The following is a 14703-nucleotide window of genomic DNA, read 5'->3' as shown; positions in this document are numbered from 1 at the left end:
GGATTTTTAAAAATAGGTTTCTATAAGGCTGTGTAAAATCATCTTAGATATAGATTTGAATGTTATGAGAGCACTCCAAGATCTGCTGGCCCACCCTGTGCTAGGTAAGAAATACGCACAACGCCATGTAGATTTTGACTTTAGAAAGCTCCTTTCTTTTTATATCTAGTTGGTAAACTGGTATCTAAGTAGCTAAGAAGACATAATTCGCCATTACTGTGAACTGTTTCTTCCCTTCTCACCAATAAGATCAGGTCATTAGAGCAATTAAGATCCTCCATCCCCTTAACCACCAGCCCCAAATCGGAGTGGCGGTTGCTCGTAGGATTTCAGCAAATTCTGTGCTAAGATCGGCCTTCTCCTTGAGTTTGGCACTTAGTTGCTATTTACATTAGAAAGTGCTTACTTAACCTGGTAATTTGTTTCAACAAATATTGCATAAGCCATCTGATATTTTAAACAATTTAAGCTTCAGAAGTAACAGTCCCATAAAGGGTGTGTGTTAGCCTGCACTGTATGGAACATAAATTAAGAAGAGCATTTTTCCAGCTGTAGTGGATATGTGGGTTGGTGTTTCAGCAGACTGCATAATCAGCACAAAGCCCAGGTCATTAGAGTCTGCTGGCAGGAATCAGAAAACCTGCAAATCACCGGGAGAGCCCAAATACGCCTGGATGGAAGTGGTCCTTTGAAATCTGACTGTCTGTTGAAAGCAACACGGGGGCCCATACCCAGGCAGCAATGAGCAATCACTCTTGTTCCCATCAGAGAGCTTGCAGCCTTCACCAGCATCCTGCCTGCAAGCTGCACATCCACAGGTCCAGCGCATCTGATAATGTCGCTTTTCTATTTAAAACCAACCCAGAGCCCCCCATTCCACTTAGAATAACTTGCAGACTCCTTGCTGTGGTCACTCCCTGACCTAATCACTGTCATTCTTGACTTTGCTCACTCAGCTGCAGCCTTAATGGTGGTCTTCAAACACCCCGACTTCCGTCCTGCCACAGGGCCCTTGGACTTGCTGTTTCCATTCCCTCAAAAGCTCTTTCCCCACATTCTCTCATTGCCTGCCTCTTCTCATCCTGCTCCAGTGCTCTGTGCTCTAGTGTTACTTTCACAGAGTGGTCCTCCTGGACCATTGCACATAACACACCTTCTCAGTTACTCTGTCTTCGAAGGTGTTTTATTTTCTGCACAGTACTTGTCCTCACTGGGAAACTTATTATTACTTTTTTTTTTCACTTATATACTTGCTTATTGCGTATCTCTCCCAAAATAAAATAGGCTTCACTGGGGATGAAGATGTTGTGTATCCTGTCAAGTACTAGCTGGGGGCCTTGGGCGAGTTACATGAGCTTTCTGAACCTTAGTTTCATCACTTGTAAAATAGAGATACCAATAGAAGTCTGAGTAACTGGGGTAACATCTCTCTCTTAGGGATCTTATAGGGGATTAAATGAGAACACGAAGGCCCTGACCTGTGACCCAGCACCTCCTGCCCCTTACAATGCTGGATAACCATCAACTCATTTCTCAACCTAACAGTCAACCACTGTTTTACTACCCAAAAGTCCTTAAAACATAAGCGATAATGCCCATTTTAGAAACCCGTAGTACATAATGCGTATAATTCTTTTTTTGTTTGTGTGAGCTTTTATTTCTATGAGTTTTTAAATAGAGATTTGTCACCTAACTGTACCAGGTTATTTACATATTTGTACCTATGTAATGTTATTTGTTGATCTTATACCTGGAAATAGTCTTCAAAAAGTCATTTTGAGTGCTAATAGCATATTGTACCCTACTTTATCTAACCATTGCCTTTTTATTGGACATTTAGGTTGCTTTCCATTTTTTTAAAACTCTATATTAGTATGACTTCCTTGAACATCTTTACACATTCAATGCTTGACTGAACCTTTTTTAGTTTTCTTGAAACTAAACCCCAGTGAGCGGATATCATTTGTTGAAGTTTCTCTGTATCAGTACTTCCATGAGCAGGACTATGGGGAAGTCCAAACAAGTCCACAAGCTTTAAAGAAGTAGTACTGGTGGGAGAGAGGAAGTTCAGACACATGAAACAGTAGGAAGTGATCAGAGCCGGTCTAAAATCAACTAAGGGCTAAATGACGTGGCTGCACATGAGATGCTGGAGGAGTTCTGAGAACAGAAAATCAGAGGGTGCCAGGAGCTGGAGGAAGCCTAGATGGAAGGTTAGATGTGACGTGGGCCTGGAGCACAGATAGGGAGGAAGGAGAAGGCATTCTGGGGCTAAGAACTGCTTGAGTGAAGGCCTGGAGGCAGGAACCAGCCAGCCTCGAAGCAGCCTGGGCTGTGGGCAAGAGCAGAGGGCAGATGCGGTGAGACAGCTTGGACGGTGCCAGGAGTAACGGTTCCATCGTCATGTGCTGGGCACTTACACGGAGGCTAAGGATTATTACCATCATTCCGAGCGCACAGGGGTCTGCTCGGAACAACAATATGAGCCATTTGTGCAAAAGACCGAAATGGGATCCAAATAACAGGTCCAGCTGCTCCAAATACCTCCCTCCCCCTGCAGTTAACATTTTACTACCCGACCGAGTAACTAATGAATCTGGCCTGGCATAAATCCCCAGGCACAGATCCCTGTTTGGGGTCTGTGTCTAGACATCCAGACCTGAGTGTAATTTGCACTTTGAACGTTCAGCACCTTATCGCTCGCGAGAAATCAAGTCTAATGGGTTAGATGCGGAGGTGTGGCTCCCATCCCCCTCCCATTGGCACAGTGACCATAGCATGAGGGTACCTTGGATAATGACCGCATCAGGAGATGGAAAGAGTGTTTGTTATGTGGCTCTGGTCGTTCTGAAGCACTGACTGGGCGGTTTCTCCTCCTCATTGCAGGCTGTGTTTTGTGAAGCTCAAGCTTCTAATGATAGCCATTGAGTACAAGTCTGCCAACCGAGAGAGCCGGTAAGTTTGCCGCGAACCAGCGGGTGGCTGACACTTATGATGGTGAGCGTGCCCCCCGGGAACGTTCAGTCCACTTCTTTCTTACACATTATTTATTTGCTTGGAATCCTAATGCCACACTTCTCTGCCTCAAAGGCACATTTCAAGGCGTGTTCGACCAGACACAGCTCTTCTATCCCAGGCACTCCTGGCATCCCAGGCCCCACCAGACATTCAGAGCGTTTTCTCCTGGGGAAAGGGATGAGGCATCCAAACCTCCACCCGGTCATGCTGGCTTGCACTTTGCACCCTCTCAGCATAACTGAGGACAGACCTTGACCTTAAACCCATTTTTACTGCAAAAAGCAGGTGGACTCTGGCCTCCTTCATAGCAGGCATGGGGCAGAGCCGTGATGGGAGATACCAGCTCTCTTGATAGCCAAATTACAAGCAGCCTATTGTGTACCATATGTGTTTCTCCCGGTGCAACTGAAATCCAGGTGGCAGAATATCAGCTTCATATAAATCAGCCAGGAGAGCAGGGCTTGGAGGCAGGAGCCTTCTTTACTTATTTATTTTGCACTTAATTATGTGCAACTCAGACTGATGAGGGACTGGGTCTGGTCGAAATAGATAACACCTCAGTCAATATATGGGTTTGCCTGGAAGAAGGAAGCATTGCATTAACAAGGCATTTTGTTGATAGAGTACTGTGTGCATTGCAGATAAAAGAGAGATGATTTTTGCTCCCTAATTCTTATCGATAGTTTTGGAAGGAAGAGAGCTCACTGAGAAATGCTCAGGGCTTTGTCCTCTGAAATGACATCCATGGTTTGTTCTTAGCTACACTAAATAAGTCTTCCTATAGATGCCCAAGGATGGGGTGCATATACCCTCCAACATACGCCTCCATAACTGAGCAGAGAACAGGGCAAGACTAGAAAGTTCCGGCTATCACCGTTTAAGGAGTTTTCATTATCTGGATGAATGACCCGATAAAGCCAGACTTCCAAATGCACAGTCCGTTGTCTCAAATACCAAAAACCAAACCAACAAACAAACCAGACACTGGATTGTAAGCAAGTCAATCCAATGTTCTCTTGTTACCTTAACCACCAGATCAGGTTGCTCACAAAGTCAGTCTGATCACATGGGAAATTATCTTGAAAATCCAAATCAACCAAATGGAAGACAACATGGTAGATTTGGTGGCCACGTGGTAGAACATGGCAGCAGCTGTTAACAAATGCCTATTGTAGACATATATTTTCCTTTTCTGTGCAAAGTGAGGAATATTATTTGCAAAAAACAAAAAACAAAAAAACTGAAAGTTCTTGGCTATTTGCTGTTGAACAGATAAGGTGGGTGTTTCTGGGCTTGTGGGCTGGCCCAGGCTGTTGCCAGTACTCACCTGTACCTGTATAGGGAGATGTGTATCCTGGGTTTCTGCAAATGATATTCTCCATGTTGCCAAGTCAGTAAATCTTTGTGTAGTTCAGTGTTCTCTCTTTATCACTTTTGTGCATCTCTTTAAAAAAAAATGTCACAATGCGGGTGATGCTGTGTAGTGTTTCTGGATGATTCTGGAATAATTTCATGGCAGAAGACTGCACCTTGAACCTTGACCCGTCATCTCCCACCTGCCACCTTTTGGTCCCAAGGAGGGGGAGAGAAAGGCCCTTCATGGTTCGATGTGAATCCACTGTTGCCATCCTAAGAAAAATAACTCAGAGCTTTCTGCGAAGACAAAATCTTTTATTTGATGGAGGCTCCAAGGAATTCACGAATCTGAGATGTTTTCAACAAAGCCATGTTTATACATGTAGATAGTTTTTTAGATTTATTTTTTCCAGAAAATGGTGAAAAGAACTTGTTTCACTTGGTTTTGGCTTTCTGTGTGCAGTTGCCAGCTTAACCCTCAAATGTGGCTTGGTCTCAGTGTGGAAGCACATTGGTTCTTGTGGAAAAAGGTGTGTTTGGGGGAATGTGGATGATTCCTCTGAGAAAACACGGGACTTAAACATAGTAGGCATGTTAAAAAGAACTGCATTTCTGACCCTTCCTTAGATAACAATGTTCTTCATTTAAAAGTGTCCAATTTCCCTTCCTCTCACGGGTCCTAAGTGACCGGGTGTTCAAATTCTGAGAACTCGCTTCTCTTTCCCACCCCGTGCCTCCGACCTTTGTGAACTACCTCCTTTGTTGCTGTTCCACCCCATGATACTGTTCCCATGCTTTGCTGGAAAACCTTGTTTTCACATGCATCCTCAGAATAATTTGAAACAAAGGTTTTATTCCTTCTTTCTTTCTCGTGTCAGTTGATTTATTATCAAATTGTTTGATTTTCAATTCTTTTCTTGTCGTTTTGCAGAAGCCGAAAGCGGTATGCCCTCTTCGTTAACTTTCCTCCCAACCTCCACCCTCTGTCTTCACTTCCAACCACAGGACTAACCCTTTGCCAAGATTTCAGGAAGATAGAGATTATATATATGTGTATATGTATATATAATCTTTTTCCCTTGTCTAGTAGATACATATATATGTGTGTGTGTGTATATATGTATGTTTATATACAAACCTCTTTCCAACCAGAGTACCTAAAAAGTGCAAGTAGTATATTGCTTTTCTTGTTTGATTTGTTGATTCATTCGGATGACGCACTAACTTCTTTGCAGGAAACCTACAAAAAACCAAAGGCCCCATCCTGTTTTCAGTCATGGACACCAATGATAGGAACCAATGCTATTAAAGCTGAAAAGGACGATGCTTCTCTCCAGCCCTTAGTGTCTGTTTCCGTCCTGTCCTGATGTGTCTTTGTGTCCACCAGACTCTGTGGTACCATCTGTCTGCATACCACATCCACATTCCCAGTGACCTCCCCACTGTGTCTGGTTTCCAGTTTGTAGACCTGAATTTGTGTCCTTTTATCCACAAAACAGAGACCAAGCCCTTATACGTAACTCTTTTCCCTTATGCTCATTTTGATGACAGCATTTTGCGTACTTTCTTTCTGGGCCAGTACTCAGTGCAGACTTAGCACACTGCCACTAAATTGTCAGATTACCACATTTGATTTACTGAATGAGTACTGTTTATTGAAATGACCTCATGGCTTTCTTTTTTTTTTTCCCAGTGTGTTTGGGCATATTTCTTAATATAAAGTATCTCAACTTTTACTGTGTGACTTCACCCTGTTTTGCTGCTGTTTTATGTTGCATGAAGCATGACAAAATCCTCACTGATAATTTTTTTTCCCTAACATTTTGGGTAATATTTCTGGTGTAGTTTTTTTTTTTTTAATAATGTGTTCTCTAAGACCGTATTGTTGAAAACATTCTATTGAGATGCCTACTTGTTCATCTTCTCAAGAGTTGTTTTGCTCTGTGGTTGTATTCACTGTCACGTGTTTGTGTTTGTAATTGTGTGTGTGTGTGTGTGTGTGTGTGTGTGTGTGTATTTGTCTGGAACTCTCTCCAAAGTCAGATTCTTGTGTGATTTTTTTGAGTAGAGGTGGCTTCCTGTCAGTTTGGTATTATTGCTATGATCCAACTGCGAGAAGTTACTGCAACACTTTGCATCTTCAAAGGTCCACAGTGGTTGCACCTCTGCTGTTGGCTTTTGGCCTTTGAGTCCTTTTATCTTGTGGTGGAAGCATGTTGTGATGTAGGCATGACTTGTCTGAAAGTGTATCAGAAAGTGACGTGGCTTGCTCCCAGAACCAAATTTCCAGCCTGGTCCTTCCCAAATGAACTCTCTCTTCCCCATCCCATATGGCTACTGTTTTCCTTATGTGCAAAATAGATTTTAAGTTGCTATTTCTAAAATTATTGAGATGGATTCAGGCTAAGCAAGTCCTTGCCTCTGTCATTGGCAGACCACAGTGGCGGTCACTCAAATGTGACCAACTGGGAGCAATCTTTATTATGCTGTCTCTGTGTAAGTGACTTGGGCTCAGGTATATTGAAGCATGGAATACACACTGGGCTCTTACATATATTCTTTAAGTAAACGTGCGTGTGTCTAGTTGTGTGGGAGTCCAGCAGAATATATTTTAAAGCCTAGAAGAAACGAAAAGTTCCAGGAAGGCAATAAGATTTGAGATTTGGGGTTTCTGTAGGCTGTGCCCTAACACAGCCCATAAACTACAGGGCAACTGTTGGGTCAACAATCGTATACGACCTTGTGTGGTCAGAGAGGCCACTTCCCAGTGGCATGATTCATCTGGGCACAGCATGAACTGAAGTCCTAGATGGCCCTTATCTTCTCGCTCTAGTTAATGACATCCCAGTAGCTGGCTGGACATAGACATAATCACCATGTTATCAAGTACAAAGTCTCTTCTCATGTGAGTGATATTTTTGTAATTGCCCAGGGAATGGTATGCTACCCCTACCAAAATTGAGAGGAGTGGAGAGAAATACGCATCTGTCATATTTATCCATAATGGATAAATGTTTCCTTTAAAAAATACCTGTCTCAGTTGAATTACTGATCCTTGGTTTTCCCCTCAAACAGCTAACAAGTCGAGTTCATGATGATTGACGGAGGAAGGCCTAGATGTTTCCCAGTTGTTATGCATAAGTGGTGGAGAAAAGGAACACATCATTTTGCCCCATTAAGCCCCAAATCTCCAACCTGACCAAAGTTCAGTGAAAGATACACCATGAAATGAGTTTCAGCGTGAGGTCTGGTGCCCCCTCCCGGAGGAACCTGACGGACACGCTTCCCTGTTGGGCTGAGCCCCACTAGTGATTCCATGTGAACGTGGACACATATTTCAGTTCTAAGGGAGTGGTGGATTTTCCGTATTGAAATCAGTTGTGCCAACTCTCCAAAGGACTAGCCGTTTCTATATCTGAACATTTACGTACTTATATTTAATGCATTTGGGAGATTGTTAGCTCATTTGCCAACACCCCTTAGAAGAGACATGGTCCCTCCTCTGGTAGCCCCGACGGATGAGAATTGCAGCTCGGTCTTGGAAAGAACAGCTGTGACTACCTTTCTCTTTATTAGAGAAGGAAAGAGACACTTTTGGAACTGAGACCAATGCTTATGGTTTTCATTCGTTCAACAAATAGTTGAAATTTGCCTATTGCCTGCAGGGCTGTAAACTGGCTACTATGAGACACTTATTTACAGAAGTAAATAAAACAAGATTATGCTTTTCACCCCTTTATTTCACTATGGGTTCCCTATATCCTTATCCACAGGGTGGATAAGGAGCCAAAAGAGTAAGTCCAGGTACAAAACTAGTTTGAGAGCAAAAGAAAGAGAAAAAGAGAGCAAAAATCCTTGGGAAAGGGAATCACACCAGCCCTTTGCCTCCAGCTGTTACTGAATGGTTTCCATTGAAATTAACAAGGTCATAGAAGAAGGAGATAATTTATAGTTCCTTGAAATGAGAGAACATCCACCCCTGCCAAGAATGTATCCCTGTTGGAATTCTGCTAATTGATATATGGACTTTTTTCTTAGAGATTTTCTTGATTCTTCACATGACACATCTTGAAGTTTATCTCTGATAAGCTAGTGAATTAGACAAAATTGGAGCAAGAGACTGATTTAATGTGATGCACACGGGGACGTTTGGCAGTCACAAGAGCAAAACAAACTTAAGACTGGATATTCTTTTAAGAGATCAAAGATCTTTGGGAAGATTTACATATTCCCATTAGACGGTCAATAATGTATTCTAAGGGTAGCAGGCACTTGGCTGGAAAAAAATGTTTCTTCTGTCTAAGATCCTTATCTTTTTATATTTTCAAAGAGAGGAGGATTTACTCCATTTAAACTTTCTAGATTTGGAACGTGGATAGAAGACTCAATGTCTAAAATATCAAAAAGGTAATATATTTTCTCAAAGAGACTTTGAAACTTTGTATCCTTACTCAGGACGTATTATATGCAGTGGTCCCCTGAAATCAGGGGCACCTTTTTCTTTACCAAACCCTTACATCTATGAGTGGAATCCAGCACAATGAGCTTCTTTATGTATATAGATTTCTTCATTTATTCTCCAGAGCTGAGCTCAGTCTCTCGATTCCCACCCAGAAGGCTGCCTTAGCCTGATTGGGATATTTGCAAATGAGGCAACCTCACATCTTTCATGAGATAATTTAAAGCCTCTCCCCCATCCAAAAGAGAACAACAGGGCATCCTGGAGTCGCACAGTCAGTGATGTCCTTGGAGGTGCTTTTAGTGCCTTACACAATCAGCTGTAAGTTTTAAAGAATAGAGGTACTCCACTGTGCAGCCAAAAGCCAGTGCAAATGAGCCCATCCCCAGGTGTTGCAGGAGGGTAAAATGTTTTGGATACTGCTATCAGTACAAAGATCTTTCAAGGCCAGTAGAGTGCCTCCTATGTAGTTTTTTAGCACCAAAGACAAAACGGGGAGCTGTGATGCTGTGAGAGATTATCTACCTCTCGTTTACTTGTGGTAATTATTTTGACCATGAATTAAAGACCTACCATGTGGCCCTCAGCACACAGTGTGTCCTTTAATTCTCTTAGTGACACTGTAAGCTAGTGATTATTCACCCCATTTTACAGATGAGAAGAGTGAGGCTTAGTGGCAGGTACACGCCCAAAGCCAGGACCTAAGCTCGTCAGCCTGACACAGTCACATGCTCACTGAACCAATGTCGGCCAAGAAAACTGAGATTTGAACACAAATCTGCCTTACATCAGCGCCCACAACATTTCCTCTGCCATGCTAACTTGACTAAAGCAAGCCCGAAGGCTGTGACAAATTATCTCAATCTGCTGTCTCCAGAATGACAGTCCTGAATTCTCACTGTACGCCAGTTCTTATTCACTTTGTTACTAGAGAACAAAGGAAATGAGAAGAAACTTTCCATTGATGGGAACCTTGCTCTCACCGAACTCCCACCATGATGCAATGGGCTTGATCACTCTGTGCAATTAATGAAGCACAGGATGTAAAAAAAGAAAACAGGGTTCTGTGCGAGGCTTGTTTTGCACATATATGTCACCAAGACATTGATGAGTGTCAAATTTCCCCTTTTGAATTGTATTGTTAAAAATCATGATGGGATTTTTTTTTCCACTCAAGAAGCCTTTTTACACTTTTATATGAATACACATCAAAATGTAGGCTTTTCTAACTTCAAGGAATTAGCTCCTTTAAACTCCAGAAGGATCCAGAGCTTTTCATTATGTCCCTGTATATTTATTATTCTTGAGTGAACAGTCCTTCATCTCATTATGGGGAGGATATTTTGATAAGAAGTCCTGGGTTCCATTCCGTGGGGCCAGCTGAAGCGATCATTTCATTAAAAATGAAATACACTTTTGACTCTTCTTGGCCGTTATAGATAATAAAAATGACAGTAAGCAATCTGCACTGAGCTTTCTGTGCCTTATCTCCCTGAATCCTCTGAAGAAAGACTAGGCTGATCATCACCATCTTGTAGATTAGGCAGTTAAGTTCTAGGGAGGTTTAGTGACTTGTCCCAAGTCACACAGCTACTGAATGGCAGGGCTGGAATTTGGATCCAATTTCTGATTGCAGAGCCAGGGTGCAAAAGAACTGCCCTGCAGGCAAGGGGGAAAGGAAGTACGCAAAATCCAGCATTCTGACCTTCTAAAGCATTGCATTTCATTGGCTTTGAAAAAGGACTCCATCTAAGTGGTAGAAACTCTGGCCCTTTTCCTCTTATGATCGTGAAAAGTCAGAGGGCTGTTAAACCTAGGTGAAGAGTGTTGGAGGGGTAACTAGGAGGTGCCAATGCAGCGCCCCTGCCTGTCACAAGCTGCGCTGTTAGCGTGACCTGCTGCTTCCTGACTGGTGAGGAGTCTCTCTATTGCCTTTGGTTCTAGGGCAGGACACTCAAATCAAATCTTCATGGACTCCTATTACTTAGTGTTAATCACAGCGATGTCACAGGACTGGTTTCCTCCTGTCAGGTCTTGTTACGGGTAATAATGGATGCTCTTGTGACCACAAACATTTTGCAATAATGATCTACTCTTGAGTTCTCAGAACAGAACAGAAGTTCACCTGGGTCCTTCCTGCCTTGCCACACATACATCACTCAGTTGGTCCCAGCACTTTTCTGGAATGATTTTACCAGCAGTGAAAGATTCCAGGTTAAATACTTCCCTCCATTTTGATTGTGTTAGGCAGTTGAAGACTTCCTTGAGTCTGATTCCAAACATCTATTACCTTAAACACCAGCTTTTCAGATCAAAGAATACGTCTGCTGTGTCTACGGCTGCATTTAGAATGCCTAAATTCCATGTCCATTAAGCCCAAAGCCTCATCTCAGTCTCTGTGTAAGATATTCCTGTATTCTGTTATTGACCTGAAGAAAATTAAACTTGTTTGTTTCACCCATTTATTAGATTAGGATACACTTATCTCTTCTGTCAGTCCAAATCCAACTTGGTCAGCTAATCTATTTATACCACTTTGAAATAGGACAGTGTATATTTAGGTTCCTACCTCCCTGCGGGGGAAGTTTCTTTTTTTTTTTTTTTAAGGGCTAATTTGCATGTGTTTTTTAATTACAATTGGCCCCCATCAGGATGTACTAGACCTTGAATATACCTTATTCAAACACTCCCTTACATTTTTGTAAATAGACTGCGATCGTTAAGTGTTTCCCATTGCTGGCATTTTTCTTTCTCCTTGCTAAGGTAGATCCAATTCTTTCTACATCGGCTGCACATGGAATCCGCTTCCATGTCCTTATCAGGGTTGTGCGGATGTTCCGTTTACTTCTGCACTGGTTACAGTGGTCTCATACCATTCCCTGGGCAATATGTGGTGTGTATACACGTATGTTTCTAAATGCATATAGGGGTCCCATGAATGCTATGTTATCAAATGGAAAATTTTTGTAGCAATAGCTCTGTTAAACCAATCACAGTCAACACTGACCTTCAACAGCAGTTTCCTAACGGATACATTTAGGAACTTTGCTTCAAATCAGAAGCCCACAAAGGCAATCCCATTGTTCAAACTCAGCTCCCAAACCTAGATTTGCTTTGATATCTGCGACTGGGGCGATGCCAGCCTGGGAACTGGGCAGCGGAGATTTATGATGGTAATATCCAATTACATGTGTGGGACAGTGGACGTCAGGCTCTAGGCAAAATCTTTGGGGGAAGCATTAGACTAGTGGGCCCCCTATAAAATAACAGTATGGTGTAGCCAACAAGGTTTTCTTCAGAACATGACCTTACAACTGTGTCTTCTTTCTTTGTTTTTGTTCACTGAGCAGTATATTAATTAATCCTGGAAACCATCTTAAGATCCAAGAAGGTACTTTAGGATTTTTCATCGCAAGTGATGCCAAAGAAGTTAAAAGGTAAGAGTTTATTTTCATTTGCCTTCCTTTCTGGCTCAGCCATAGACATCTCCATCCACAGAGGTGGGCATGCTTCCAGGATGCACCGGGCTCTAACCCCAAAGCTTCTTAACATGGCTATGAGCATCAAAGGGTGCCCAGTCTTAGGAAAAAGAGACTGTGCTTTCAAATGCTTCCACAATCAATGTCACATCTTTGAATCAGAATAATAGCATTTTAGAACTAGGAGGGTCTAGATACCTGCTCTTTCATTTTCCAAGGGAGGAAAGTGAGTCCCAGAGAGCCTAATTGGTTGTTCAAAGTCATCTTGATTCTTGATGAGCCGGAATGACACAACATGTGACATCTGGCCCCTTGTCTCATGCTCTTCACCAGTATTATCCAGGCAAATTTCCTCTAGAATTAATTATTTTCTACTGGACATGCTGAGTGGAATCTCAAGTTTCTCAGATTAATTTCAGGTGAAACACTAAACTGGCTATATTTCGATTTGTGGCCTTCTAGGTAAGTGGCTGAAGTTGTCAGGTTTAATTCTTAAGCCTCTGTAGGTATAGCCAAGGATTTCATTGGTCCCCATGTTTCATGGCACTTTTATTAGTATCCTTAAACCTGTTTAAGCAGCCCAGGAAATCATAGGGCTTTTTGCAGAACACCGTGGAATATTGTGATATTTGGTTCTAACCTGTGAACTAGGAAAAAAATTTCCTAGCAGAAAATATAACTCAGATGGTCAGATAGATTGCTCAGCTAAACAACAATGCTACATAAAATATTTTAAATACATAATTAATTTTCAAGGTCTATAATTATTTATATAAGACTGTTGCCTTCGTTTATTGCACTCCTACTCGGAGCCAGGGCTGCGCTGGGTGTTCTGCGTCCTTTGTTGCTCTTCCTTAGAATAACCTGTTGAGATAGGTCTTCTAAAACTCTGAGAGCTTTGGTTTCCTCATCTGTGAAGTTGAGACAAATGATTTATCCAAGACCGTGAAGCACATGTCAGAGCCCAGATTGAAACAGGACTTTCCTTTTCTGAAACCCACATGTTCTACCACCCTTAACAGTGCCAGTGAATTCTCACGCAGAGTTCAATGTGGGCTAGCGCTGGTCTAAGCACCGGCTTCCGGATGTCAATGAACTCACTTAATCCTCTCAACAGCCTACCAGACAAGTAGCATTACTATCCCCATTTACATGTGAGGAAACTGAGGCACAGATTGGGTAACTAACCAAATATGCCCTGCTAGTGGGTCATAAAGCCAGGATTTAAAACCAGGAAGTCTGGTTCCAGAACTTATGCTCTTTTTCCCCCTTTCTTTTAAAAATTTTATTTATTTATTTATTTATTTATTTATTTATTTATTTATTTATTTATTTATTTATTTATTGGCATAAGGTCAGTTTACAAGGTTGTGTTAGTTTCTGGTGTAGAGGAATAGTGGTTTGTTCTTAATTATTTGCCAAAAGGTGAGCCTGCAACGCAGAGCAGCAGACCTATGAGATTTGACAGCTGACACTTACTATTTTCTTTCTCTTCACCCACTCTTGCAAACTAACCATAGTAGTTATAAAACCTTTTAGGAAAGAAAAAAAATGGAGCGCAGCAGTGAAAAAAAATCCTTGAAATTGAGCTTTCTAATGACTTAAATTTACTTCTGCAAATTGGGAAGGGATTGTCATCATTCAGGTATGGAAGAGGAACATCTCCTTATCCAGTTCCCCCACCAAAACTGGGTTCACTGGAGAGAGGAAAGTGGGGGTAAATGGGACTGAAGCTCCTCCAGATCTTCTGGAAGAGAAGGTTGTGCCCTGGTCCAGACTGCAAGGCACAAAAGCTGGAAACAGCATCTCAGCACCACGCCGGGGGACTGGGGAGCAGAGCAGTACCATCGATCACGTGTCCCTGCCGGATAGCAAATAGAACATGAACATTTGTGTAATTCTGTTTCCTCTTGCATCTCTCACTAATGAATGTCACAAATACCAGGCAGTCCAAAAAACAAATTACCTCCTGTATTAGGGAGTGCAGTATGTCTCATTTCAGTGCTTTATGGCATTCACAAGTACATGCTGGCACCATCAGCCTCAACACCAGCCTGTAATTTTCCGTGCTGTGTGATGTGTCAAGAGCAAATGCTGTCAGTTAGGGGATTCAATAGATGAAGACTGCAGAAAACTGCAGAAAGCACATTGGAGGTTTGAATGAAACTAAACAAGTTTTGTAAAAATGGAAAAGTTGATTATGATGATCTAGTATTGGGTTTGCACCCTCTGCTGCAAGAGAACAACAGAGAAAGTTAATGGATTTGTAGCTCCTAGAAACTTCCCAATGCAAAGTTTTAGAAAGAGAGGCATGAACCCCTCCAAGAATTCTCACACTCATTTGTACATCAAATGTCTGTAGGACACTGACTTTTGAGAACACTCTGTACT

At 42.1% G+C, this 14703-nt stretch overlaps 1 protein-coding gene across 16 annotated transcripts in view; it reads left to right on the top strand.

Moving 5' to 3' along the window:
• The window catches only part of KCNMA1 (potassium calcium-activated channel subfamily M alpha 1), a 711960-nt gene that overhangs the window by 557733 nt on the left and 139524 nt on the right, over window positions 1–14703 (top strand). For all 16 annotated transcript variants that reach the window (XM_032491958.1, XM_032491957.1, XM_032491943.1 and 13 more), the window contains exons 16-17: window positions 2887–2955; window positions 12184–12270. In XM_032491958.1, coding sequence (XP_032347849.1) covers window positions 2887–2955; window positions 12184–12270 — 156 coding nt within the window. The remainder of the gene's footprint in view (window positions 1–2886; window positions 2956–12183; window positions 12271–14703) is intronic.

This window comes from Camelus ferus, chromosome 11, assembly GCF_009834535.1.
Source record: "Camelus ferus isolate YT-003-E chromosome 11, BCGSAC_Cfer_1.0, whole genome shotgun sequence".
NCBI classification, from domain to species: Eukaryota; Metazoa; Chordata; class Mammalia; order Artiodactyla; family Camelidae; genus Camelus; species Camelus ferus.
Note: the sequence above shows the minus strand (reverse complement) of the source record. Positions and strands in the feature narration are given on the sequence as shown.